The sequence below is a fragment of the Syngnathus scovelli genome, chromosome 8 (assembly GCF_024217435.2).
Source record: "Syngnathus scovelli strain Florida chromosome 8, RoL_Ssco_1.2, whole genome shotgun sequence".
Taxonomy (NCBI): Eukaryota; Metazoa; Chordata; class Actinopteri; order Syngnathiformes; family Syngnathidae; genus Syngnathus; species Syngnathus scovelli.
In genome coordinates, this window is record NC_090854.1 from 8,845,964 (window position 1) to 8,873,857 (window position 27,894).

Genomic DNA, 27,894 nt, shown 5'->3' on the forward strand with positions numbered 1-27,894 from the left:
GAGTGTTATTCAGAATGTGGTCCAAGCTTAGCCTTCCATGATTAAGTAGTTTTTGTTTCTCAATGGGCAACGCAACGAACCAAAATCTTCCACAATAAATTTGAATTCAAACCTTCTCTATCAGATATCCCTTAACAGCGTGAATACTGCGCTCTTATGGCTGACATGTGTAGTGCATTTTATTTTATGGGTGCCAGAATTAAAAACAGATGGCCATACAGTAAAGTAACAATAGAGAACACCTGTAAAGTGTCAAACTAGTCACATAAATATATCTCATGAAGTCAAAGTATAATAAAAACATCCATCCATCACTCTTTAGTAATTTCATCAACAGTCATTCCCAGTTCAAGGGAAATAAATTAAAAACAAAATCATGGATAGAATTTCCACATAGAGTAAATTTTGCAGCATTGAGCAATTTTATTGATTGTTGGGTCAACATAATTTGTTTTGGTTAATTTCGCTCTTGTTTCAGTTTGAGACTACGACCACTAGAGAGAGGTAGCGAGCTTTTAGAGAAACTGTCAGATTTGTGTGCGTTATCAACAACAACAAAAATAGATTCAAAGTTCATTCTTTTCCAACAATATAAATGACATGCAATAGTTGATATTTTATAGGTGAGGCATCTGTTGATTATCTTTGCTACTGTTCTCAATTAGTTTCCTGAGTGAAATGGCCCATTTCCTCTGGGACGAAGGGCGTCGGAGCTGTTAATTTCCAGGCTGGGTGTGCAAATCAGTGCACTTGTAACCTGTCACCCTGCATGAAGCCAGCTGTCGTGCGTGGAAGTAACCGGCTTCCCATCATCTCTGCCACCACCTAAACAAGGTTTGTTTCATGCGAGATCAATGTTCATCAATGTTGTGACACGCTGCGTGTGAACTGAGCTTGCTAAAATGAAGCTTGGCACTTATTGAATAGCTGCTTTATTTTGAAATAGTTGCCATGTTTACAATTTTGGCAAGCTGTATGTGAATTTTTGACATTTCATGCAGATTTGCATTTGAAACAAAAGTCATTTGTTCCAGCAATGTCTCTTTTCTTATCTTTGAGCCCTTTCGTTCCACAAATTCTGCATCCAAAAACCGTTTACAGCTTTGCTTTGATTTTCTGTTGTTAGATTTCTCGCAATTGAAGCGTTACCAAAGGGAAATCTGCATAATTTATTTGTTTACTGATCATCATTTGGCTTTCGACAGGGGCTAAGTTTTCCTGAATAATTCTCTGGCCCATGTTCTTATTAACTCCTGCCAAAGAGTCTTTTTGTGTGTGATGCTATCAAACTTGAGCGGATGCCTGTAGGTTCTGATGACAAACTCCCAACCCACTCCCCAGGGTGACATGCTGGGAGTCGCAGCCGTTTAATTTACTTTAATTATTTTCATGAACAGTGCTAAGAGCATTAAGTACATATGCACAATAGTTTATCTTTCAATGGCAGTTTGCTCTCTGATCCAAATAATTTGACAGCAATGTTTTTGTGAAGGCAGATTTTGTGCCGCTCTTGTATTGGATCTCAGTAAATTGTCAGTAATGCTGGCATGTGGTTGACTTCCTTTGCCAGAGAAACCACAACATTGCACTCAAACTAGGTTATCTCTTTTTTTATGTTGCTTTCCAGGCTATTATCATAAATTCAGCTCACCAAACAACTCGACTCATTTTGTTTTCATGACTTGTACATATTGTTTGCATGCTAAGTGCTACGCCAAATTTGAGCAGGTCATCATTTAACCATGCAGTTTTAATATTGTGAATTGGGGTAGTGACTAAGGTTTTTATGCACCTCGGCTTGTGACAGATCACATGACCTTTTAACCAACAGAAGCGAGAGGAGCTGAGCAGTGCCTGCATCACTTTCCTTCTCACTTCCCTGCTAATGGCTAAAGTGAATAAAATAAGAATTGTAAGGAAGTGCATGGCTGGGTGGAGGAAGCTTTGATATTTTTCTTTTAAATGTCATGAAATGCTCGCCATTGTACGTGATTTAAGTGTGTCAACAGTGCTTATGGCTGTGCACGTTGCTCATGTGTTTATGCTTCGGGCGTAACTGAGAGTGGGTGGGGGAATTGTGTTATGTGTCACTGTTGTTGGTCCATATAGAAGCAGCCTGCAGGAAAAGCTGATGAAGGGGAAATGGCAGGGACACAGTGTAGGGGGCGGGTGTGTGTGTGTGTGTGTGTGTGGGGGGGGGGGGGGATCTAAGAAGTCGGTCACATCCCAGGCCGCAGTCCCTCCGAGTGCATAGCAAGAGCAGGACGATTCTATCTCTATTATTTGCTTATCCGCCACGCTCTGAGTTGTTACATCATCAAACGACCCCAACTGTAAATGATAAGATAAGGAAATGACCATCATTACCTTCAAATAATACAAATAGATTGCAAAAAAAGATTAATTGGGCCACACCCACAATAAGGCATATGCTCTCTTCAAAGTTGTCTGAAAATCTGCCACGTTTAGAAAAAAAAAAATCAAAGTGGCTTTCATTTTCGGAGGTTTGGGTGTAAAGCTGTTTCGGTGCCTCTGCAATTGAAGCCTTGATCAATTACAACCAGGATCTAATTCATAAAATGTATCGTGAATAAAAAGTAACTGATGCCCCCCAAAAAGGTTTAATTTTTACTCATAGATGCCACAAGTTGTCGGCAAAACACTACATGAAGCTCTTCAACTCATTTCAACATAGTTGCCGAGGTGCCACAAGATGGCACCAAAGGGCTACAAGAAACTCCTAAACTCACTTTAATATAGTTATTTAGCACCAAGATACACAAACCATGACAACTTGAAATGCCAAATCTCAAGCAATCCTCAAACCTATTTTTAGAAGCAAAATGTATTTTGACTAATATTTGAACAAAGGTAATCGAGACAAAAGGAAGGAAGGGAGGGAGGGAGGGAGAGAGAGAGAAAGAGGGAGGGAGAATGCGTTAAGTAATCACCTAGCAACCACTGTTCCGGCTGCAGAGTGACACAGCCAGCTCACTTTGCTCTCTGAGGGACAGAGCGACCACGTTGGATGTCATTTTTAATCCATGTCTGGGATTAAGAAGGCGTGTCAGATTTTCCGGTCAATAACATCGCAAAGATCGGAGCTAGCAGGTGAGCAACATTTTGTAATTGTTGTCCAGTGTCTATGTGGAGTGTTTTAGCTGGGCAGGAAACTTTGTGTTCACTTTTACAGAATTCAATTCTTGTGTTTAAAATAGGTCTGAAAAACTAATCAAATTAAAATTGATTTATGCAGTGTTTACATAATTTCAGCACTTATGTACAGTCCACTTTCTTACATGGCGTATCATTGTTCCATAAAAAATAAAAACCTGGAAAAAATAATTGCTTAATAAATCACAATTGCAATATTGAAGAGAAACAATAACATAAGATTTATTCAGACTTAGTTGGGATGTGAGTTATGGGTCCACTGAGGTAGCGTTTTCAAAATCAAATTGTGCATTCATGCACAGTGATGCTCACAATGCAACAATGTGTTCAAGCATGAAGGAAGCCCAAATTCAAGAGAACAATACATTGAGTCTCTCCTTTTCCAAATATGTGCATCACTTGGAGATTCCAAGTGAGTTTGGGTAAACTCGTTAGGATGTGAATTGGCTAGCATAATGCTAGCCTTCAATGTAAAACCCCATTTGGATGGCTAGCAAAAATTAGCATTCACGGGAGTGATTAACCATCAAAAAAACAATAATCACACTAAAATACTGCAGTAACACACACAGGTGTGTAATATAACAATACCCCCAAATTTTCTCCCTAATAAGTAAAACCTTTGTGACCTATTCGAAAATGTCACGGTTCTGTTGAGCGGGATGCTCTCAAAGTAACTCATAATGGATGACGCAAATGTCATTCTTAAAAATAAGAGATGAGTGCTTTTCGCACAAGTGATGAATGTTTGTAATCCGCCTTGAAATTGACAAAGCCCCCCAAGACCAGGTTGAAAGGTTGGAACCCTCAGGGAGGGCGGCTTTATTGGTTCAGTGGGTTGAGTTCATTTGCTCAAGTGTTGTTTGGTTTTACTGCACCTCGCTAATGCTAAATCCCTTAATTGTCAACAAACTGGCTTGCCCAAACGACCGTGATGGTTTCGTTTCCATTTGAAGTGCAAGTATTGATTGATGTTGAAAAATACAATCTATAGAACCCGTAGAAACAGAATTTTTGTTGTTCTAATATTGCACAGTTGAATGAAATGCTTTTAAAATGTGTTCATTTATAGTATTTTAGACATGAATATTTTTTAATAATACTGACTGTCACTTTAAGAACCGTAAAACCTGTGAGTTATTGTCCACTCAATGACAACTATTCAATCATTTTAAATGATGGAAAATCTTCCTTGCCTAACTCTTAATTCGGTTTAATCACTAACCCAAGCTTGACAAATATTTAATGATTCACTTCTGGTTTATTTTAAGTTGGATTAGATTTGTTGCTTGGACAAACAGGATATATACTTTTTTTTTCATTAATTTATATTTTATTTTTTCTAAACAAATGCCCTTAATTCACTAAGCTATTTTCATTTTTCTCCCATGTCAGAGTTCAACTCTCAGCTCATGGTAACTTGAATATTTGAATGGCTCATTAGCCTCACTGTGTTCCTTTCCTAAGCGTGCATGGGTTCAGCACGCTGCTCATTACATAACATCAACGATGACTGCAGGGAACAATGATGTATAAGACTCAGTGCACTCGCACCGTCATGCTCTGATGACTCGGTGGCTCTCCGCATGGCCAATGCCATGAAAAAGGGGCTACGCGCTCACTGAGAGATGTCTAATCTGACGCTTGTGTAACAAGATGAAAGGAGGACTTGAAAGAGAGTTTTCATATTATCTGCAGAGATTGCTTGACATCAAGCATGAACATGAAAGTGCAATATGGGATTGCAAATGTCATTTAATATGTTTTCAAATATAGTCAATTTGATTTTATTATAGAAGTTATCATCGGTGATTGGCTGGAGTCCTCGCCCCCTCCCCCCTGTGGTGTGATGGAGGCTGACGCTGACAGTGAGTAACAGCGTTGTTGTTGTTATCTGTTGGGACGCTTTATTCATCATTTTATCACGGTAGCTATGTGTTGAACCTCACGCTTAGGCTTTGTTCGGTCCAACTCCTTCCAGCGTTGAAATTTGATTTGTAATATCATGAAAGATCTGCAAGACGGGTATTAACGTTGACATGAGACAATATTGTGATATTTTGCACACACAATAACTTAATAAAAGTCATCTTAACCAGACCTCCTGTCTGCCAGACCTACTCTGTTTACAATAGTTGCATTGTTCTAAAGGCTGATACTTTTGTTCAAGCTTTCCTGGTGCAAGTTAACTTAATATTGACCGAGCTTTGCTCAAACAAAGTTCGCTTTGCGGTTGTGTACAATGAAAGTGGTAAAAATATTTTACCCCCCCCCACAAAGTTGAATCTCTTCAGGGTTTTGCACAGGATGTTATATTTTTATATTCCTCACATTATATAGTAATTGTGTTCATTAGTTAGATTCATTTTGTAAATATTAGCAATTTTGACATTAGACATTTTAATTTAAAAAAAGCAATAGAAAGCCAAAAGCAATGTTAGGAGTGTCCCTGTTCTCTTTCTACACTGTACAATGGAGTACTTCGCATTTTGCACTATGCATGACTACATTAAAAAATCATACAAGAATCCTGCAATTAGAGGCGGCTACTCGCTCCTGCACTTATGTGCGTGTAAATTAAACATGTTTTCATGTAGAAACACAGAGGCTTCACTTTTGCATAACCTTGATGATGTCATCGTTGGTCAACTGACGGTCACACATTCGGTAAATATGCGAGTTTTCATGTTCAATCCAAGGATGTGATATGAATTTTTTGGCTCAAGTGCCACATTCAAAAACCTAATGAGAAGGACACATTAAGAATTTTACTGCAATTTTATTTTTCTATCGTTAATTTAACCAATCACAGCGCACTTATCGACAAACAAACATTCGGACGTTGAACCTCAGAATGAGGTCATTATGCAAACCGCTAGTGCACCATGCTGACAAAATAGACGCAGCAAAATGTTTTTTATTGTTTTAAGTTAAAAACTATTAAGTTAAGTCAAACAGCAAACTGTGATAATATTTCCTCTAATATTTTCTCTATCTCCTGCTCTTCCAAACAGGAATGTCGGACAAAGAGAACATAAGTGGCAACTTGTTAGCTTCTACCTCCAAACATCAAAATAAGGTACGTTCTCCTTTCTGTGGAGCGCATTCAGAAGCTTATCTGTAACAACATCCTTTACAGTTATGGCATAAATAGAAATCAGCCGCGAAGGTGGTCTTTGTTTAAAGTTGGTTTAAATATAAACATGATGGCTGTCCAGTCTTCCATCCTGTCCCACCTTGCTGTTGTTGTCCTTTCCTGCCTGCCTTACATAACGTGACGCTCCAGCTGATTGATAGTCTTGCACAGGAAAGAGTACGAGACCACTATGGCGACGTGATTACCGCTTAAGGGAAACAGAAATCTGGAGCTGTCATATTTTGTCTGAGATTTACTACATTTTCAGTTTTGAAATGAATAACTGAAGAACTTCTCCGGTTACGGTATGGCATATGAATAAGCGATGGCGCTCATTGCACAGGACTGCAAAGGTGTCAGTGTGCATTAAAGCATGTAAAATGCATCTGAAATGTCTAAACGCCCAAAAAAGCAAATGAGTGAAACGTACTGTACTGGATGTGTGATGTGGGTTTTTTTTTTATATACATTTTTTGAGTTCAGGTTGCCTCTGAAAAGATCCTGCGTGCAGGGAAGGTTCTCCGTAACGCCATCCTCTCCAGTGCGCCTCACATGATCCGAGACAGAAAGTTCCATTTGAAAACATACAGGTAAATTGAACATCTTTTTTGGAAGGAGGGACTTTTATTGAACAGGAAAAACCGTCACACTGTACCTCTGTAGGTATAAAAAGGAGGCTCGAACAGGATTTGACATTCGATGATCTTAAAGCAAAACTAAGCGGAAATAAACTACTTCAGGTTCCGGCTCTCATTATCATTTCAAATTGACACAGTCTCAAACTAAATAAGCATACCACCATCTAGTGGTCAGCAGTGAAATTACATCCAATAAAATGAGCGTTATTAACAGTGGATGGAAGGTCTCACATAGCCTTGATGTGTTTTACCAGGCAGTGTTGCGTGGGAACAGAGATGGTGGACTGGCAGATGCAGCACAGCTCCTACGTGCTCTCTCGCCTTCAAGCTGTGGCCATGTGGCAGGTGCTTCTGGAGGAAGGCGTTCTCCGCCATGGTGAGACTCGGTGTGACGCCCCGATCGATTGAGCGCAATATGTTAAGCGTGCCATCTTTCTGTGCTCATTAACCCAGTGGACCAGGAGCCAAGCTTCCAGGACAAGTACCTTTTCTACCGCTTCCTGGACGATGAAGAAGAGGAGAGCTCTTTACCCAGTGAGGAGGAGAGGAGGGAGAGCCAAGAGGAGCTGCAGGATACTTTGCTACTCCTCTCCCAGATGGGGCCTGACGCTTACATGAGGATGATTCTCAGGAAGCGGCAAGAATCCCAGACAATTCTTTTCACGTCATCTGTGTAATGTTATGATAACCTCACGTGATATATTCTCTATTTCCAGGCCGTCGGAGAGAACGGAAGATGATTTAGAGATCATTTACGAAGAACTGCTCCACCTCAAGGCCTTAGCGCACCTTTCCACCACTGTGAATGCTTTTCACTGAATTCTTTCTGTGTAATATAAAGAGTGACTCTTCTTATCATTGCCCCTCGTGTAACGATATTGCTCCTCTCCACGCAGGTCAAGCGAGAACTGATGGGGGTTCTCATTTTCGAGTCCCATGCCAAAGCCGGAACAGTGCGTAAGTAATATGATAGAATCAATGGTGCTATTCACTTCTAGTTCCAAATAGCTCGCAGCTCCTTAAATTCCTTCCCTATTTTTCCCATCAGTGTTCAGCCAAGGCGAAGAGGGAACATCGTGGTACATCATCCTAAAAGGCTCCGTCAATGTGGTCATTTATGGAAAAGTCAGTTTTGGGGAAAATTGTCAGTGCTGTGTTGTTTCTTTTGGCTAAATGATGGCGCTAATGTGCCCCCGCTACAGGGTGTTGTCTGTACACTTCATGAGGGAGATGATTTTGGCAAGCTTGCTCTTGTCAATGATGCCCCCCGTGCCGCCTCCATTGTTCTAAGAGAGGACAACTGTCACTTCCTGAGAGTGGACAAGGAGGACTTCAACAGGATTTTAAGGGTTTGTTTCTTTTGGACACACGCCGCTTGCCACTACCACACACTCTTGCTAAGCTTTAGCGCCCTCTGTTGGTAAAAAATAGTCTTACGCTGATTTTTTTTCCGTCACATTCGCTAAAGATTAAAAGCCCCAAACTTTTTTTTTGAACAGTACTGTCATTCACCCCATTATTAGCAAGCAGCAGTGTAAATATGTAAACGTTTGATTCACAAGGTAGCAACGTTTTGTGTGATTTAAGTGTTCATATTTAAAGTACATACATAACTGATTTAATTTGTTCAAATATGGATCTCACACTTTTTTTCTGCAGGACGTGGAGGCCAACACAGTGCGCCTCAAAGAACACGGCCAGGACGTCCTTGTGTTAGAGAAGAGTCTCAGTAGTAATCGGACCTCCAACCATGAATCCTCAACTTCCCATTACAAGTGAATAGCAACTTCTATTATGCGTTAGAGGGGGCTGTTTCGTGATTTCCCATTTTATATGTTGCTCCAGGTACAAAGTAATGTCCGGGACACCAGAGAAAATTTTGGAACACCTACTTGAGATGATGCGAATGGATTCTCAGTTTTCAGAGTCAGGTAAAGTCTGTTGCCCAAAAAAAAATAAAAATAATAATGCCACATGTATTTCATGTTTTTTATTTCCTATTTCTCTTTGCCAGATTCCGCCTTAGATGATTTTGTGCTCATGCACTGTGTCTTCATGCCAAATGTTCAACTCTGTCCAGTGTTGATGGCTCAATATCCTTTCCGCACTGTTGAAGTGTATTTAACAAAGATCATCTTGCAGATCTTCAACTCTTCATTCTTAGCTAGTCCTTAACCGGTGCCCACCTACCACGCTCAGGCCTCGCAGGGCTCTGAACAGGAGAAGCTGGACTACACGCTCAACAACAAGCGTCGTGTGATTCGCTTGGTCATGCAGTGGGCCGCCTTGCATGGAGATAATCTGCAAGAGGAAGACACAACTGTGGTCTTCTTGGAGGTCAGTTGCAGCTCATCAGAGAATACAGTAGATTTCATAAGTCTACACACCCATGTTGTTGTTGTTGTTTTTTTTGTCCAAGTATTGTCTTTGGATGCATTGACGTTTATGTTTTGCAGGACTTTCTTGTGGCTGTAGCTAATGACGTGAAATCACTTCCACCACTCAGTGAGCCACTACCAGAGCTGGAAAAAATTGTAAAGTACAAGTATGTTTTATCATTATAAAACCTTTTTCAAAGCTGCCTAATAAAAGCAAATTGTGATTGATTTGTTTTTGTTTTTTCTATTCTACATTTCAGCACTGACGATGCCCGAACTGCCCACAGAAAGGTTCATCTAAATTTTTTTTACTCTGATCATAAGTTATGCTTGAAATTAATTTATTCAACTCATTCACAGCACAAAGTTTTACTGGAGCAGTTTAATCGGGGAGATGACAAGTTGCAAAAGTGTCAGCCCATTAAGAGCAACGACGAAAGTGAGTCAAGTCCAAGCGGGTGAATCAATGATCAGATGCTTCAGTTGGATTTTATTCCTCCCTTGACTATGTCCTCAGTTCTGTTCAAAGTGTTTTGCTGCGACCACACATACATCACAATGCGCGCCCTTGTTTCGTCCTCGGTCGGAGAGGTCCTGCATGCTGTGGCCGACAAGATGGGCTCAGTGGAGGACCTCCTACTGGTCAGTCTTAGCTCAGCTGGAGGTGAGAGCGTTTAGCAGCTCCAAAGGCGCTACTCTAATTGAAGGGCGTTTATCGGCCATCTGTTGTGTCGATGAAAAATAATTATTGTTTTGTGTGAGCAGATAAAGTCGTGTTCAAACCAAGTGATGTGTCCATGTTCTCCACTCTCACCGTTAATGGACGTCTCTTTGCTTGCTACAAGGATCAGCTGGATTCTTTGGTGTGCTGATAAATTGTCTTCTTTGGCTTATATTTTGATATCGTATTTAAAAGATTTTTTTTGTGTGTAGACCCCCCTGCCGGAGCAGGAGGGTCCTTCTGCAGGCTCCTTGTCAAGTTTTGAGTGGATGAGCACCAAGGATGTTGCTTACCATTTGACACTATATGACTGGGAGCTTTTCAACTGCGTTCATGAGGTTTGTTGAGCGAGAGAAAATTATGTAACAGCTCTCTTAAAACTTAGGCAAAAAACGGTTTAATTTATAATATTTCATATATTATAGAGTGCTATATTAAAAATAATAACCCCTTTCTTGCCAGCTTGAACTGATCTACCACATCTTTGGGAGGCAAAATATGAAGAAAAGCACTGTGAACCTGGACCTGTTCCTAAAGAGGTTCAATGAAATTCAATTTTGGGTGATCACGGAGGTCTGCCTGTGCCCACAGCTCAGCAAGAGGGTGCAGCTTCTCAAAAAGTTCATCAAGATCGCATCCCAGTAAGAATATTCATTTCACGTCGTCTCACAAATTGAACTGCATTTCATGATTACTTTGTGCGATGTGCCGAAAGTTGCAAGGAGCACAGGAACTTGAACGCCTTCTTCGCTATCGTCATGGGGCTGAGTAACCCAGCAGTGAGCAGGCTGAATCAAACCTGGGAGGTTGGTACATGTCTCACTTTTTTTTTTTCCAGTTCTCAATTCCCGAACGTGCATAAACACGATCTCCCTTTTGTCTTTTCCAGAAACTTCCCAACAAATTCAAGAAGTTCTATGGAGAATTTGAAAACCTGATGGTAAAGGAAAGAGTTTGCAATGCATTGTTGATTTTTAGATTTGGATGATGGATTACAACACAGCGACTCTTTGGGCAGGATCCATCCAGGAACCACCGAGTGTACCGACTGATGGTTGCCAAACTCGAACCTCCCATCATCCCTTTCATGCCGCTGTTGATTAAAGGTCAGCCGATGTTTGTTGTCACGACAATTCAACATGTTTGAACTCTTGCTTCCTATTTCTCTTCCGTCCAGATATGACATTCACTCACGAGGGCAACAAGACTTTTATTGAAAATTTGGTCAATTTTGAGAAAATGGTAAGGTTTGAGCTGATTATTTCCCCATGTACTGTAAAAGCTTTTTAAACATATTTGGTTTGTCTCTTGTCACCTAGCGAATGATTGCAAATACAGTGAAGATTGTGAGATATTGTAGAAGCCGGCCATTCAGTAAGTCACCGCGACTAGCTCGCAATCCGTAATATAAAAATTCCTTTAATATCTTACAATTTGTTATTAAACAGGTCCTGAGTCACTAGTGGTGAACAAAAGCCACCCTGACGTGTGGCGCTTTGTGCGTCACTTCAGTGTGATTGACAACCAAAGAACGCTGACCCAACTCTCTCATGAACTCGAACCTCGCAGATCTTGATCCCCATCAGGGAAGGCTGTGTTACGCACAGCTTCCTTACTGCTGTTGCTGCTGTAACGTCAACACAGACAATCACTTGGAGGAAGTCATCAGAGATAATGAGGTGCTGTTTCCAAATGTTGAGGTTTTTCCTACACTGTATTTCCACCACAGTCACTCTTAGCAAGCAAATTATTGCTCATAGAGAATATCAATTCAGGAAAGCAGGTAAACATTTCTCTGGGAATTTATGTTCTTGTTTATTTCAGGTATAAACTGTATGTGTTGCGTTAAATGTCTCAATATTCCTGATATCAATTTATCTTTTTGTATGAAATATTATTTATACATATTTGTGAACTTATGTGCTGTAAATTATACATAAATATTTATTTTGTCATTTGCATGCAGAGTAATTTGTTTGACTACAAATATTTGGGAGTAATGGAAAATGTCAGTCTAAATATACTCTCTGTATTTTTATATAACACATTTAACACCAGTGTCTTGTCCAAGGACACTTGAACGTTCTGAGCCCAGATTTGAAGAAATCTATTACGATTCCTGTAACTGTTTTTCCAATTGATTGTTTTATTATTATGGCCCAGCAGTTTTTGTTTTTCCGATCGTCGCCGATACTCCCACAACTCCGTCGTAAACCGAGAACTACATAAACTGAAGTGAAATACCCGGAACACATCATTCTTATTTATGGCCAGCAGAGAGCGCTGTTGTCATTAGAATTGTGTCTCTAAAGAGGCCGGTCCTCCTCGTCCTTCAAGGCAAGTCGAGAAGTTGTGTAACCAGTAAAACCACCGTGGGCAGAACACGTGAAAAAAAAAAGAGGCGAGTATCTCCCGATTTCCGGGAACATTATTCATTCTTCACTTCCAGTTTGTGCTCCTTCAACGACGAGCCGCTTGACGCCCTTCCAAAAAGTCGATGTATGTGGTACGTATGAGGAGTGAACATTTGTTTACGCATTAGCTTTGTTTTTGCGTGGCTCGGCATCCTCAGGTACGTTAGTGACAACTTCAACTGTCAAATCAAAGCCCGCATTTTACGATTTATTATGGAGTTGTGTATCAGTCACCTTTGCTGTTGTGACCGTACATACTACTACTACTACTACTACTACACTCCTCTACTCAAGCTATCAACATTGTGATGCATATTTTTAAATGATATAGATTAGGAATGCGTCATAGTAGTGTGTTCTAGTTGTCTTGTCACTTCTCTCCAAATCATTACCAAAATGACAGCACATGGGGCTTAAGAAGACAACAAAAACAAGTCTATTTTATTTACCAAAAGTCTATTTAGTAATATTTTATGCCAGTGTAACGTTACGTCGTTGAAACTTTCACCGTGCTTCAAGTGCAAGTGGTTTAAAAGAATCTACAATTAGAATGAGTCAGCAGAAATCGAAAGTAGTCATTAACTACTACTTCCAGTTCTTCTGCATCTGCATAGATGATAGTTTCTTTTTGGTAGATAATTAATGATCTAAATATGGTCACCCAATTAAAATGCCTCTCACTATGACACAGTTGTTTCGCTCTTGCATTGGATGAGCCAAGATTGTGCAGGTGCCTAATAAAGTGACCTGTGGAGGTCATTCATTCATGTGACTTTATCAATGCTGTCACGCTTCCGGCTTTGTTTGCTGTTAAGGAAGAAGCATCGCGAATGAGTGGTGTAATGTCACTGTTCCTCGTGACCCCGCTTGAGTGGACACACAATACATTGGGCCGGCCCCCGTGGCAGCTGAGTGTAGCATGAATACGCGTTAATGGTCGCAAAGCAATGGCTCCCCTCTGTGACAATTGAGGAAAATCTATCCATGGACAGCAATTCCAATGAATAACAAGGTAACATCCTTTTAAAAGCCCAAATGGCTCAGCTGCAAATTGAGAAAGCGACGAACAATAACTGAGCTATACTTTGCTTTAATGATAGAATGATTTCTTTGATTTATTTTTATTTTTTTTTAACTTGATGCTTTTATCGACAAACAAAAGGATAGAATTATCAATCTACGAGGTACACTGTGTGCTTCACCAGCATAGTGGAGCACTGGTTAGCACGTCCGTCTCACAGGGTTCGATTTGTGGAATTTGCATGTTCCCCCTGTGCCTGCATTGGTTTCCTCTTACATGAACCTCATTAGGATAAGTTCGGTAGATGAATGAATGAATAGTTGGATGGATGACTGGATGAGAGGAGCTGCTTTGATTGGCCAAGAATCGAGTCAACTGTGTTCACGCCCACAACGACGCAACTGAAATAAAAAAAATACAACAAAAAGTTCAGCAAATTATAGAAGTTCCCCCAAAACCTAGTGTGCATTGTAAAGGGTATTTCTTTTCTGTACTTGAGCAATTATTGCATTTAAATGACAAAACAATGCAAAACGGATGAGCAGACACAACTTTGCATGTGAACTGTAATTCCACCTTTCATCCTTGTGATTCTCCAGAAGCGGTGTCAGCGCCAAGTGTCAGGATGAGATGTCGTCTCATAGCGGCTCCTTTGTGCAAATCACGTTCGATGACATCCACTTCTTCGAGAACTGCGGCGGCGGCAGCTTCGGAAGTGTCTACCGGGCTAGATGGATCTCCCAGGACAAAGAGGTGGCGGTGAAAAAGCTGCTCAAGATTGAGAACGAGGTGGGAGTCGTAATTGCCCGGTGCTTTTCATGTACACTTTGTACTTTTTAATTGTCACTATAGTAATCATTTTAATTGCCAGCCCATTTAGTGGGATGTGGCGACTTGCGCTCACATCATTCATGGTCATTATACTCCCCCACTACCAGAACCGTGTCGCAAAAGAAACATTATTAGCAAATCCTGTTTAGCACAATTTCAACCCGAGGTGCCTCCGATTCAAGCAAATGCTCATTGTCTTATCAACAAAAAAAAAGGAATCATCTTTGAAAAAGCTTCATTTGTCAGGCTCTGAATATCTTTTTTTGAAACTCTTGTACAATATTACTGACTGAACTTCAGTTGGCGCTGCAGGGATTAATGCTGTTAAAATTAAAAAAAAAAAAATCAACTTTTAAGTGGGGAAGCAATTGTTTGCTTAATTACAGTGTTTTGCTACAGTTAGTCTTAAGTGCTTTTGCCGGGTTTCTGTTCACTCTCGAGACAACTTTAATAAAGAATGTATTGCGTAATATCTGACACCACCAAAAATGCTTTTAAACCTAGCATTAATATTGATCATATAGTTTTTAAAATTGGTGTTTATTTAATTAAATGGTCTGAACTGTCACTGGCAGCATGCTTGTTTGTAATGTGTATATATATTTTTTCCTTTTGTTTAACAAAAACAAAATTTCCCTTTTTGTGTCCACCACGCAGGCTGAAATCCTCAGTGTGCTCAGCCATCGTAACATCATCCAATTTTATGGCGCCATCGTTGAGGCACCCAACTATGGAATCGTCACTGGTATGTGATGTAAAACATTTTGTACTACTAATGTAATACTTTGTTCCATAAAAAAAAAGTTGGGCAATAGTTAGACTCCATAATGCATTTCCAACTGCTGCTGCTGTGTCCATCGTTTGGAACAGAAATGGATTTGTTGGAAAGTAGCTAGCTAGCGGGTGTCTGTTTATTCAAAGGTGAGTCATCGCAGAAAGTGTTTATTGATTATCATTTGTAATTTCCTGTGTTGACACAGCGCTCAGACAGCCAATATGTGCGTCTTCCTTTATGACTGCAACCCCAGCTGCCACCCACAGGAAAACAATATTGGCTACAAGTTCAAAGTGTGATGCTGATATGGAAAAAAAAATCAGTGAAGAAGGGATTGAAAACTATTGAAACGCAGAAGCGTTTCCTGTGTGTGTCATATAATTTGCGGAATGTGAAGGCAACATATTAAGGTGCAAAGTGCAGTCGCAGACAGAAGTTGACTTGTTGTCGCTCGTTATTAATGTTTTGCTTCTCTATTGTCTGTTAATTCAACATGCTGTACGACTGTTCACAAAATAAAAAACAGCTATCAGTGCCTGGTTGCATGTCATCTCAATAGCGGCGGAATATAAATTTGAGGAAGTAGGCTTGCTGTCCAATGTAGTTTTCACTTCCAAATGGTTTGCTAAACAATCATCCTATGAGAGCAGAGGTATTCTGAAAACAGATTAATCCTAAAGTTAATCTACTATTAATCCTTTAATACTACGATTAAAAGGTCACTCAACTGGTCACAATTATCAAGCAAAGCCAAGTTTGACAGGTTAAAAAATAAAAGTGCAATCTGCCATCAAAACAACAATTTTGACGGTAATCCAATCAGAAATCAGATCAATATGTTTTTCCCGTCAGTACTCTGCCAAGCACATTTTTAAATGCCCTGTTTATAGCGAGGAAAGCAACAAAAGTCCTGTCACATTTACTTGGCCTTCAGAGAATTTCACGATGCTATTCATTGGTTTGTTTATTTCTGCGCTTTCCTGTTTCCTGCATAGAATATGCCAGTGGCGGCTCACTGTACGACTACCTTTCCTGTGAGGAAAGTGAAGAAATGGACATGGGGCACATCATGACGTGGGCTACAGAGATCGCCAGAGGTGAGATAAGTTATCCATTAGTCGTCATACACGGCCATAAGGTTACTTTTTGTTGACAAGCTTTACGTGTACATAAGCAACCCTTGCATACAGTGTTCATCAAAAAATCAAAGCAGATGTTTTATTTAATAATAATTATTTAATAATATTAATTTATTTAATTTGTATCTTTAGTGTCAGTACAGTAAACCAGTGTTTCCCAACCTTTTTTCATTCATGGCACACCTTTTCATTGGAAAAAATCTCGCGGCACACCGCCAACAAAAATCTGTCAAGCTCCTATATTAAAATCAGTTATATTACAACAAAACACGTAGAGTCCTATTCCTATATATGTATGGAGAGTCGAATAATTTAATAGAAATAAATACCAAATATTCTTTAAATTGTATTCCTTTTTTTAAATAAAAGTGACAGTTTTTTAAAAAGGTTTTAGACGGTGTAAGAAATAAACTAAAGTGATTGTGATTAAAATAAAAGAATCAACGTGATTTTGTATACTGTTTTAGACTAGGTCTATAAATATTGCAACAATAAGAACAAAGTCACATTTAAAGACGCTCTGCTGTTCTGACAGCAGCTGAGTGGCTATCACAGTCGAGGAGTCTCGACTTGACTGCTTATTTTACGTATGTGAAAAATAACCAATCCAGGTTCTCCGGTTGATCTGCATTCTCTGATTTCCATCGGACCACAAACGCACCACAACCGTCATAGTGTCTGTCACTGTTAGCAAAAGCACACAGCAACACACACATAAAGTGAATATGTGCCGATGCAATACAATCATATCGACACAATATGAAATCTCAAGATTCTCCAATTCTCCACACATGCACGATTAGCAAGTGGCTGACCAGGCCTTGCGCGAACTGACCAGTGGTTTGGTGATCCTGTTTACAATGCGCTCTGTAATTAATATTGGACAGTCCCACGGCACAGCTGAACGTCTCTCACGGCACACCAGTGTGCTGCGGCACAGTGGTTGGGAAACACTGCAGTAAACAAATAATTAGGCTAATAATTCACTGTTCTCTTCATTTTTACTTTAGGAATCCATTATCTACACTCAGAGGCCCCTGTAAAGGTGATCCACAGAGACCTGAAGTCAAGGAATGGTACTGATACCATTTTTCGTGGCTCAAGTATACGTAGCAGCCAAAACATTAGGCACACCTGCTCAATTCAATCCAATACAAGACTTCCGACATACTTTATGATAATTTGTGATTTTTGCCATGGAGTTATTTTGGCAGGTGTACCTAATGTGAGTGGATATTGTTACGTCTCAATTTTCATGCAAACGTTGTCATTTTTGTAACAGAGAACATATGATTTGTGTTTCAGTTGTTATAACAGCAGAAAAAGTCCTCAAGGTAAGTGTTGTTTTTGAGCCGATCAAGAAAATAAAAAATCCAAGCCAAAATACAGCATGTTGCCACATCAAAGTCAAAGTCAGCTTTATTGTCAATTTCTCCACATGCCAAAGACACACAAAGAAACCGAAATTTCGTTCCCCCCTATCCCACGGTGACAAGACATGGCTCACAACAGACAAACAAGTAAACAAGTATAACAAAAGCGTGCTGAATAAATAATGAATAAATAACACAACAATAAATAAATAAATAAGAGGAGCAGAAAAAAAAGGAGCAAGTGCGCGTACAGCAGACATTCCCGAAAATAGCGCAACAGTGCCGCACGCTACGCAGAAGGGGGTAGCGAGTTCAGGGCCCTAACAGCCTGGAGAAAGAAGCTGTTGGCGAGTCTGGTGGTGCGGGAGCGCAGGCTCCTGTACCTCTTCCCAGAGGGCAGAAGGTCAAACAAAGAGTGAGCCGGGTGACTCACATCTCTGGCAATCGAGGTTGCCTTGCGGGCGAGATGGGAGGTGTAAATATCCTTCAGGGAGCGGAGCGAAGCACCAATAATCTTACCAGCCGTATTCACTATGCGCTGCAGGGCCTTCAAGTTCTGTTCAGTGCAGTTACCACCCCAGACAGCGATGCAACTGGTGAGGACGCTCTCAATGGTGCCACGGTAGAATGTAGACAGGACTGCCTGAGGAGCACATGCACGCCTGAGCTTCCGCAGGAAGTACAGGCGGCGCTGAGCCTTCTTTGCCAGTGACGAGGTGTTTGCGGACCAGGAGAGGTCCTCACTGATGTGCACCCCCAGGAACTTGGTGCAGCTCACCCTCTCCACCACAGCACCGTCGATGATCAGCGGCAGGTGTGTTGTGTGACCCTTCCGGAAGTCAACAATGATTTCCTTGGTCTTATTGACGTTCAGCAGGAGGTTGTTGTCCCTGCACCACGTGGTCAGAAGGTCAACTTCCGACCTGTACCGAGTCTCGTCGCCCTTCGTGATGAGACCCACCAGAGTCGTGTCGTCAGCAAACTTCACTATGCGGTTGTCGCTGTAGGTCGCAGTGCAGTCATGCGTCAGCAGGGTGAAGAGCAATGGACTGAGCACGCAGCCCTGGGGGGCCCCCGTGCTCAGCGTGATGCTGGCGGAGATTTTGTCGCCAACACGCACCACCTGAGGCCTCTGACAGAGGCTATATATTCTAAAGCGATTTTAGTTCAGAAGTTTTTTTTTTTTTTTTTTCTTCTTTCCAGATTTGTGACTTTGGGGCCTCCAAGTTTCTGACCCATACGACGCACATGTCACTAGTGGGCACCTTTCCGTGGATGGCTCCTGAGGTCATCCAGAGCCTGCGAGTGTCTGAGACCTGTGACACCTTCTCCTACGCTGTGGTGAGTGGCAACAACCAGAAGCCGAGCAAACAGAAGAGAAAGTTGGGGAACTCACGTGATCATGAGTCAACGTAGTGAGGACTGTAACGACATATGAAGCAGTTGGTTGTGTAAGACTAACCACAGTTTGTTAGGTTGGATTTGCAAGTAGTTCCTTCAATTCTAAAAATGCATGTTAATCTAAAACTGATGTCAAAAAGGCTAGTTCAACTGAAGAATTTTTGTAAACATTGTTTTTGGAGTATTTTTAAATGTCCATTCTCATGTTTGAGTATATTAATGTGATAGGTGCTTTGGGAGATGCTGACACACGAGGTTCCATTCAAAGGCCTAGAAGGCTTACAAGTGGCTTGGCTTGTCGTGGAGAAGGAGGAGGTATTTTCTCACCCATTTCCAAATTCTATTTATAAAATAATTTTGACATATATTTGCGTTTCAGAGGTTGACCATCCCCAGCGGCTGTCCTGCCAGCTTTGCAGAGCTTATGAGGGACTGCTGGATGACGGATCCAAAAGTGAGTCCCACAAGCACTGGCCTTGAGAGCCGCAACATGGCACGCCACTAAAACGGCTCCTTTCGATTCAGGATAGGCCAACGTTCAAGCAGATCCTGTCTACTTTAGAGACCATGGCGAACGACAGCCAACTTCCCCAACAGTGCAACTCTTTCCTCCACAACAAGTCTGAATGGAGGTAACGTAATGAGCCATTCGGGCAGGCCAACCCAATGTATTGACGACTCAATGTGCACTCAGCCTAAAGGAAATTGCAAAGAATGACATGGAAATGTGGCTGACGGGGGTCGGGAAATACAAAAAAAGAAGTGGAGATGGTTCATATAGATCTTTAATGACTCGACTGATGGCGGCAGAAAGGCATGAAAACCTCCGACGATTCCTCCATCTGGATATATTTCCTCTCTTTACCCATAAGGCCCTAAAAATAATCACCATCTTTTTCAAGTCGAAGTGTTTAATTGGGCTGTGTGAGCAGCTGGAGGTTCAGTTGATGTTCAGCACAGCCTGAGTCTCAGCTGCGACTTTATTCTGCCTCAGCTCCTCGCCGTGCGCCGGCTTCTTCAGAAAGTCGCGCTGGTGCCGACGCGGACGCGCAGGTGAGGCGGGCTCCAAATAGCCCGCGGGTCACGCGCGCCGAGTTCAGTCCACTCCAGCCGGTCCCAGAGTTGTTTATGTGTGTTTGAAGTTCTTTGAATATATACGGAGTAGTGTTTGCGTGTTCTGTCAGGGAAAGTATGTCAAAAGTAAATACTGGAGTTTGGATTTTTGCTTGACCTTTAACAAGGGGTCATGACCTTTTAGAAAACAGAACAACTGACCTGTGAGAGTAAGGCCATGCGGTTCTGAATGATATTGTAATCGCAATTACTAAACACTATTCACTGATTTGCAAAATCGGTTTTTATTCAACTACCAAAACTCAACTTGAAATATAAATTGAAAAATAACCAGAAAATAAACAACTGTATAAAATAATAAAATATTATAAGAACATTAAATAAAATATATATATATATATATATATATATATATATATATATATATATATATATATATATATATATATATATATATATATATATATATATATATATATATATATATATATTTTTTTTTTTATTTTTTTTTTTTCTGAACCACATCAGCCAACCAAAAATTTCAACGTCACATATCCGATTGTTGTTGTGACTTTTTTTGTGGCCTTTCAGGTGCGAAATTGAAGCCACCCTCGAAAGGCTGAAGAAGCTGGAGAGTAACCTGAGTAGCAAAGAGCAGGAACTGAAGGAGAGGGAGCGCCGTCTGAAGATGTGGGAGCACAAACTCATCGAACAATCCAACAGCCCGGTGAGTTGCCCCTCAGCACTTCACCTTGTCACAACCTTGCTTCAAAGTGGCCTCAGCAGGGCCTCCTGTCGGCCAGCTAACGAAATCACCCTCCTCCATTAGATGGACCATATGAGGCAACGTTGGAAGTAAAATGCGTTGAAATGAATTCAGTACAATGCAGCCATGAAGTGAAATTTGCATCATATTTAAATATCAATCCAATTTCAAAATGCATTTTATGGCTGGACATTTTCCAACATCCATGTTCCATATGTCGCCTGCTGTATGGCCCCGGATGAAAAGCTAAATCGAATTTTCTGCACAGTGCTGCCTTATCAATCAATCAAGTGGAATCGCCACTAATGCAGGATTGGTGTTGTAGAAGAACTTGTTTCTAGATTAATTACTTGTAAACCATTAGCTATAATTACTGCCTATGAAAGCACTATTTTGTGTGCTTCTAGTGCGTTTTATGCATTTAGTCTGTCATTCAGAAAATAGAGCCGTTTGACAGAGAAATAAATTCTCCATTGAGTCGTCACCCTATGGACATTATGGAAGTCATTTGGTGTATGCTTGATGTGGCATGCTGTGAAGAAAGAAGCCACAAGCGCAGGGGAAGGCCAATCTTTTATGATGAAGTGACATTTTGCTGACATTAAGATTGGCCAATTTGTTCTGAATGTGGCGGAGTGCAGTTGTTGCGGCAGTCTCTCACTTACTGCGATGTCCTCGGGCCCTTGTGTGAAGTACTTAATAATAAGGCCAAAAATAATTGGCTGTTTTAATAATTATGATGTTTTGGCAGATTTGGAAATATCGCCTCTCCTATATACCATAATTCTACTATATGCTGTTCAGTTCGTGGCGTTGTCCACGCTGGCAGGTTGAATTTACATACCATTTGTGTTAGCTGAAGGATTTCAAATAAAAAAAAAAAGGATCTAAACAATGAATTGATTGTCAAAAGTAATCGATTAATTCGATCATTGATTAATCGTTACCCCTACTAAAGTATCTGAAATATGATATTTGATTTTTTTTAACAATTTCAAAATGATTTCATGCCAAAATATAACTGACAGGAGTTTAAATTCCTCTAAAATGTTCTTTTTTGATGTATCATTTTGATTTCCAAATTGCTTCTTTCCATGCACGGTGATGAAGATCATACATAAAACTTGCTTCAGGTTGGACAGAAAGAGGATACAGGAAAAGCACGTGCATACATCTAAAAGCCTTCATGGGTCTGATTACCCAGCATGCCTTTCATCCGCTGTGCGATTTTTAAATAAAAAAAAATAAAAAAGCAGATTGTGCAGATTTCCACACAACGGCACATCACATGTTTGAAGAAAGCACACAAGCAGTCCATGTGTTGAAAAGTGTTTGTGGAAAAGAGTCTGAATGCGCTTGGTTGCAAAGCGCAGCATGGAGGAGGCGGGAAATGCTGGCGGGCGGGGCCGGGCGTCTTTATGCCATGTACTGTATGGCGCCAGCCACTGTTTATGGAAGCCCGCATTCAGCTCTTAATCTGAAGGAGACGCTGAAAGGAGATGACTCCCTCACTTAGTCATTTTTCCTCCAATTTTCCACGCCAACATTTCTGTCATTACGCGCCATTCTACCCATCACAATGACGGAGTCTTTATTTTGCCTGTCGAGTTTCTGCGCGGTTACATTTATTGAGCAATAAATGATTTGTCATTCAAATAGACGGCGGCGGCGCAGGCAGATGGACATTCCAAGTCTGATAAAAGACCATTAAGAGGCCTGATGGGGGGGGGGGGGGGGGGAACTTACTTGTTTGGAAATGTCTCTTTTCCATTTACCCTCATTTCCTAACTTGTGTTTTGTCTTTTTGCAGCTGCTGCCTACGCTCGACATCTACACGTGGACGGAGGAGCATGTGGTCAGTGTCGGAACTACACAATGCGTTATTGTTATTCATAGCTAACGTGTGCCCGTTATGCTATGCAGTATTTCTGGATGCAGCAAATATTCGGTGAAGGTTTGTATGATTTATGTTTTTTTTTTTTTTTTTTTTTTTTGGGACGATTGAAACATTTGAGTTACTTTGTCACTTTGTCCCGTAGACGCTAGCGGCTACGGCATGCACCTGTATGCTGACCTATTGCGAGACAATCACATCACCGGCAAAAGGCTCCTTTTGCTTTCGGAGAGCGACATGCGCGACATGGGCATCAAGTCCAAAGGTCACGTCATGCACCTGAAGGCAAGGCCGAGGCAAATGTCGCCGCGTTCCCACCATGCTCCGCTTGTCGTGATTTATGTCTCGTTTGCTCTTTGGCAGAGTGAAATTGAAAAGCTGATTAATGATTACCTCGGACTGGTCCACTTCCCACCTCTGCTCAAGGTAGAATGTGAATGAAAGTTTTCTCTCGCTTGTATCCAATTTGTGTCCAAGTACAACTTTTTTCTTTCTAGGAAGAGCTCAAAAATGAGGTGGAAAACAGTAAAAGTGTTAATCTGGAACTCGTCTTTGGGTACCATTGGAAGCCGGGCACGGGAAAAAACGTAAGTTTCTGACCTGACCTGCAAAGTAAATTCAGAGATTCTATTAAATTCTATTATTATTATTTTTTTTTCAAATACACCTGAAAATGTGCAAAGACTGAGAACCATATTTGCTCCTCCCCTTGCATATACAAACACGATCAGCAGTGGTCTGGCGCAATTAGCTAGCTAGCTAGCTAGCTAGCTAGCTGTGGCTACAGTCCTCAAATGGCATCTTCCCTTCATATAAGGCAAAAAGAAGGGAATGTTCTCATCCATTGCCCATTAACAAAGTTAGCAATCAAGCTTGAGCACAGTTATGTTTGAAAAGGTATAATTACGTGTACCTAATATGGTGGCCAGTGAGCGTAAGCGTGCACACGTTCAAACTGTTTTGTGAGAGTTGAAGCATTGATATGCCGAAGCTTTTTTCCTCTTCCCCCCCCCCCCGAGGATCCCTAATGACAGCTGTTACACTGACCATTACAGGCATCACTATGCAGGTATAAAAGCAGACAAATAAACATGTCATTCTCCTCCATGTACCACATCCAGCGCCACTCGGAGCCCTTTGTGAACCCCCTCCACCACCCCACCCCGTCACAAAAAAAAGGCCGGCTCTTCACTTGCCGTTCAAATTTAATCAAAAATAGCCCATTTAGCCAGAAGTCGTTTTCTTTTTAAAAGGAAAACGTTATTTAATCTTTCAGCTGTTCATTGTCCCATCATAAATAGTCCTCTTTCAGTGTGTTCGGCAGGGCTGAAACGAGCCTGCTAATTGCCTCCCATTTCTTCTGACATGTGGTGGTTTAGTGGGTCGAAAACACAGCGGGGAGAAGGAAACAGGAGGCTGAGAAAATGAGAGCTAATTATTTTCCCCTGCCTGGTGTCAGGTTCCGTGTCAGCCTTGTTTTTACAAACTGGAAGTTTTTTTTTTGTCTATGCGTGCGTTTGCGTGTGTGTGTGCACAAAATAAAACAAACCCACACTGCATTTTTCCCCTCCTCTTCGCCCCTCTTTGCTGGCGATGTCATGGAAGCAGCTGCACTTCTCAAAGACAAAATGAGGGCCTTGCGATTGAGCGGCCACCATCTGACAGCCACTGAGGGTTCCCTGCTAATGAGGATATCACCGTGCAGCCAAGTGAAAGGTGCTGAATTATGTATGAGTTGTCATTATATGCACTCGGGTCCAAGGCATCATTACGCGACATTGTTTCTGCCGGAGTGATTAGACAAGCGCCGACGCCGCAGCCCCGGCGCGACTGTCCCGGGGCCAACGCCGAGGCCGCTGCCGGCTTTTCGAGCCAGCCGGTTTCCCTTTTGAGACCCCCCCTCCCCTTTCCCACAATCCGACCCCCCCCCCCCCCCCCCCGCACGGCCCCAGCAGGAGAGGGCGAAGGCTCCTCAGACGAGTGTGTCAGCAGCGCTCCTCTGATGTCCTTCCCTGTGATCAGCGCACAATGGATCGGCTAGCGCACAATGGATCGGCTAGCGCCCTGAACCCAGTGCGCTTGAGCGCTGACCTGTGGCTCGGTGGCGGCCGTTTGGGGATGGGCGGAATCATTACTGCTTCGTCAGCATGTAGTGTGCAGGGGGGGGGCAAAAGGAGGCATTGTTCACATTTGGACCCCCCCACCGCGAGGATGTGATGTGAGGAGGAAAACAACGGCAACTGGTTTGCTAGGCAACACTTTCAGATACAATTGTGCACTTTTCCGGCGCTGTCGGGACACTAAAAGTGCCTTTGGGGTCCGGATTGGAAACATTCCCAAAGCAAAGTTATTTCATGACATTGAGTCAATTCAACATTTCGTATGAGTTACTGTAAAAGCTGTCCGCTTTGTCACTAATGGGCAATTGTGGATTCGTTGACACCGTTGTAGCTCAAACAGAATATATTCATGCTTACAGTCCTGTCCAACAGTATTGGAACGGCAAGGACAAATTTACAAAACCATTTTCTCTTCTTTATGAGAAAGTACTAGTGGGAAAGTGTTCCCATTCATTTCAGAGGCACTGCCACAGAACTCCCTCTAGGTTGTGCTGTAGCTTCACATAAAAAGCTTTCCCCACATAGAAAAGTGGCATGCTCAATTATTTTATTTCAGACTCGCAATCAGGCAACATTTGCTGAGTGCACTAGACTGCCTGCCGTGTCTTACAATAGACCATTTCCTTGTTTAGGACTGCAAGTGGAAAATGTTCTTGGAACTCGACGGAGACGACGTGGCTTTAACTTACATCAAGGATGTAATTTTCAGCCCCAATCGACAGGATGTGGAGCCCATGCGGATGAATAAGGTTTGATGTTTTTCTCTTCTCGTTCAATTTATTCTCCATCCTTGCTTGTTTGAACCACACTGACAAACAAACTTCCCTTTTAATGCAGCCGCCATTTGTGATGGACAAATGGATAGTCGGGTTGCAGCTGAACCAGAAAGTGGACTACACAGTCAGTTATAAGGTGAATGTTGATGACACCTGTCAATCACTCATTTCCACTGGACTTCATGCGTCAATGGAATGTATTAGTTTTTGATGCCATGTTGAAGCGAGGGGAGGAGCTCACTTAGCTCCTCAATTCACTTCAACATAGTTCCTTGATACCATGATGCCACAAGAGGGCACCAAAGCTCTCAAAAACAGTCCATCCATCCATTTTCTGAACCGCTTAGTCCCCACGGGGGTCGCGGGCGTGCTGGAGCCTATCCCAGCCGTCATCGGGCAGTAGGCGGGGGACACCCTGAACTGGTTGCCAGCCAATCGCAGGGCACACAGAGACAGACAACCAACCGCACTCACACTCACACCTAGGGACAATTTGGAGTCTTCAATCGGCCTACCAAGCATGTTTTTGGAATGTGGGAGGAAACCGGAGTGCCCGGAGAAAACCCACGCGGGCCCGGGGAGAACATGCAAACTCCACACAGGGAGGGCCGGAGGTGGAATCGAACCCGCACCCTCCTAACTGTGAGGCGGACGTGCTACCCAGCAAAACAAAACAACAAACAGTGTTTGGTGGAAATAGAGCTTAGCTGTCCTTTCCAATATGTCAATACAGAGCAATGTCAAGTTACCAAAGTCAACGAAATACAGCTGCCCCATGACGTGGTCTCAGCTTGGAGGACAGGATGCCATCAAAACCGTGGAGCTTGTCATCGAACCAACAGCCGTTCACTTTGACTTGAGTCCTAGGGGCAGGACTAACCCTGGTAAGATGTTGAACGAGAATTGACTCCATGTTTAGCGCTGTGTAACAATACAATTGCTGTTATTTGTTTTAGACATTGATCAATCCTGGATGCGAAGTGTGAGGCTGCGGCAGATCGTCAGGCAGAAAACTCAGCAGCCCAGCGCCGCCTTCACCAGCTCAGGAGCCTGCACTCTTCCTCAGTTCCTGTCGGTACACGAAAGCCAAGCCACTTCTTACGCGGCAGCGGCGCGACGCTCGCCCGTCCGCTCCCCCGCCAGCGCCTGGAACGACTCGCGCAGCTCCTCGCCCACATCCGGTCTCTCAGCCAAACTGTTGCCGCTCTACTTGGGGTCAAAGGGCAGCAGCCCGTGCAGCACCACCTCAGAAAGCATGTCAGAAAAAGAGCGGCCCGTCAGCGCGGGCATAGTGCTCGAGTATAGAAGAGAGGGCTTTTTTGGCAGCGGTCAAGGGAGGGGCAGCACGAGAGGAGGCCAAAGCGCAAATAAAAACAAAAGCCCTCGACACCCAGCGAGGCCGCGGTCCAACAGTTACAGCGCCGCAGCGCAGATCCGCCCACGCGTAATACCCGGTATCATGTCAGTGACGGAAAACGCCAATGAAGAAAGCGAAGAGGCCAAAGCAAGCAGCGATGGGGGCTGGATCAAAGTGGAGCGCCACAAAAGGATACCGCGACAGGATAATAAAGCGGTTAGAGGTCGGCCGAGGAGAGGTGGGCGCGGAGGACGTGGTGCTGGAGGCAGGACTTAATATGGCAGGCACCATGTGTTTACTATAGTATATGCAGTATACTATTTCAATACAGTACATGCTCTTACTGTGACTGTTTCCATTAGGGAGTTGCACAACTTTGTATATAAATGAATTACAATGTTTTTTGCCTGCTGTATTAATGCTCTGAATATATTTAAAGTTACATGCCAAAGAGTTATTGCTCTTTGTGTACTCTCTCCAAATAATGTGTTCCTAATTGTGCTTTTTTTGCTGTAGAGAATATAGCATAAAAAGTATGCATATATTTTTAATTCAGATATGAAAAACTATTTTTAAAAGAATGTATTTTAAATAAATATCATTGACAAATAGTTTGTGCTGTTTTTCCTTTCTTAATTAACGTGAAACATTGGAAGTTGAACGTTAACACTGAGGCAAAATCTTTCATCCAGATTGAAAAACTAATAGTGGAATGTGAAGGGTTTTTTTTTCTTCACTGGCCCGAATCCTCTTCCGTAAAGAGGATTTGGAGGGAAATCGGTCTTTTTACCCGCCTTGTATGCAAATTCATAAGAAAAAAATCGCGCCACGCCAAAACACATGCAAGGCACATATACATTTGTGTCACAAAAAAAAGCTTCCTTTCATTTGTTTTGGTCAAATACA

General features: G+C 42.1%; 2 protein-coding genes across 6 annotated transcripts; both read left to right on the forward strand.

The window, feature by feature from the left end:
• Positions 1-679: 679 nt before the first annotated feature.
• On the forward strand, positions 680-12,006 carry rapgef4a (Rap guanine nucleotide exchange factor 4a). Of its 4 annotated transcripts, none has more exons than XM_049727481.2 (27): positions 680-834; positions 4,971-5,042; positions 6,189-6,253; positions 6,794-6,900; positions 7,203-7,324; positions 7,402-7,585; positions 7,665-7,749; positions 7,845-7,905; positions 7,997-8,073; positions 8,151-8,297; positions 8,608-8,723; positions 8,794-8,879; positions 8,963-9,041; positions 9,135-9,285; positions 9,405-9,493; positions 9,587-9,617; positions 9,687-9,765; positions 9,844-9,990; positions 10,092-10,189; positions 10,260-10,385; positions 10,510-10,688; positions 10,763-10,853; positions 10,937-10,987; positions 11,066-11,153; positions 11,225-11,289; positions 11,367-11,421; positions 11,496-12,006. In XM_049727481.2, the coding sequence occupies exons 2-27, from the start codon at positions 5,024-5,026 to the stop codon at positions 11,621-11,623; spliced, it is 2,526 nt and encodes an 841-aa protein (XP_049583438.1). In that variant the 5' UTR covers positions 680-834; positions 4,971-5,023; the 3' UTR covers positions 11,624-12,006. The 4 variants fall into 4 exon arrangements, with proteins under 4 accessions (XP_049583438.1, XP_049583439.1, XP_068507717.1 ...); XM_068651616.1 differs by having other exon boundaries at positions 711-834; positions 4,974-5,042; XM_049727480.2 differs by lacking the exon at positions 680-834 and adding an exon at positions 2,954-3,111.
• Positions 12,007-12,393: 387 nt separating this feature from the next.
• map3k20a (mitogen-activated protein kinase kinase kinase 20a) lies at positions 12,394-27,599 on the forward strand. Of its 2 annotated transcripts, none has more exons than XM_049727488.2 (20): positions 12,394-12,553; positions 14,082-14,271; positions 14,971-15,058; positions 16,084-16,185; positions 17,238-17,303; positions 17,533-17,561; positions 18,804-18,941; positions 19,230-19,316; positions 19,381-19,455; positions 19,527-19,633; positions 20,667-20,802; positions 22,652-22,696; positions 22,765-22,795; positions 22,881-23,020; positions 23,099-23,161; positions 23,233-23,322; positions 25,488-25,604; positions 25,693-25,767; positions 26,365-26,515; positions 26,588-27,599. In XM_049727488.2, the coding sequence occupies exons 2-20, from the start codon at positions 14,113-14,115 to the stop codon at positions 27,262-27,264; spliced, it is 2,376 nt and encodes a 791-aa protein (XP_049583445.1). In that variant the 5' UTR covers positions 12,394-12,553; positions 14,082-14,112; the 3' UTR covers positions 27,265-27,599. The 2 variants fall into 2 exon arrangements, with proteins under 2 accessions (XP_049583445.1, XP_049583446.1); XM_049727489.2 differs by having other exon boundaries at positions 12,403-12,546.
• The last annotated feature ends 295 nt before the right edge of the window (positions 27,600-27,894 follow it).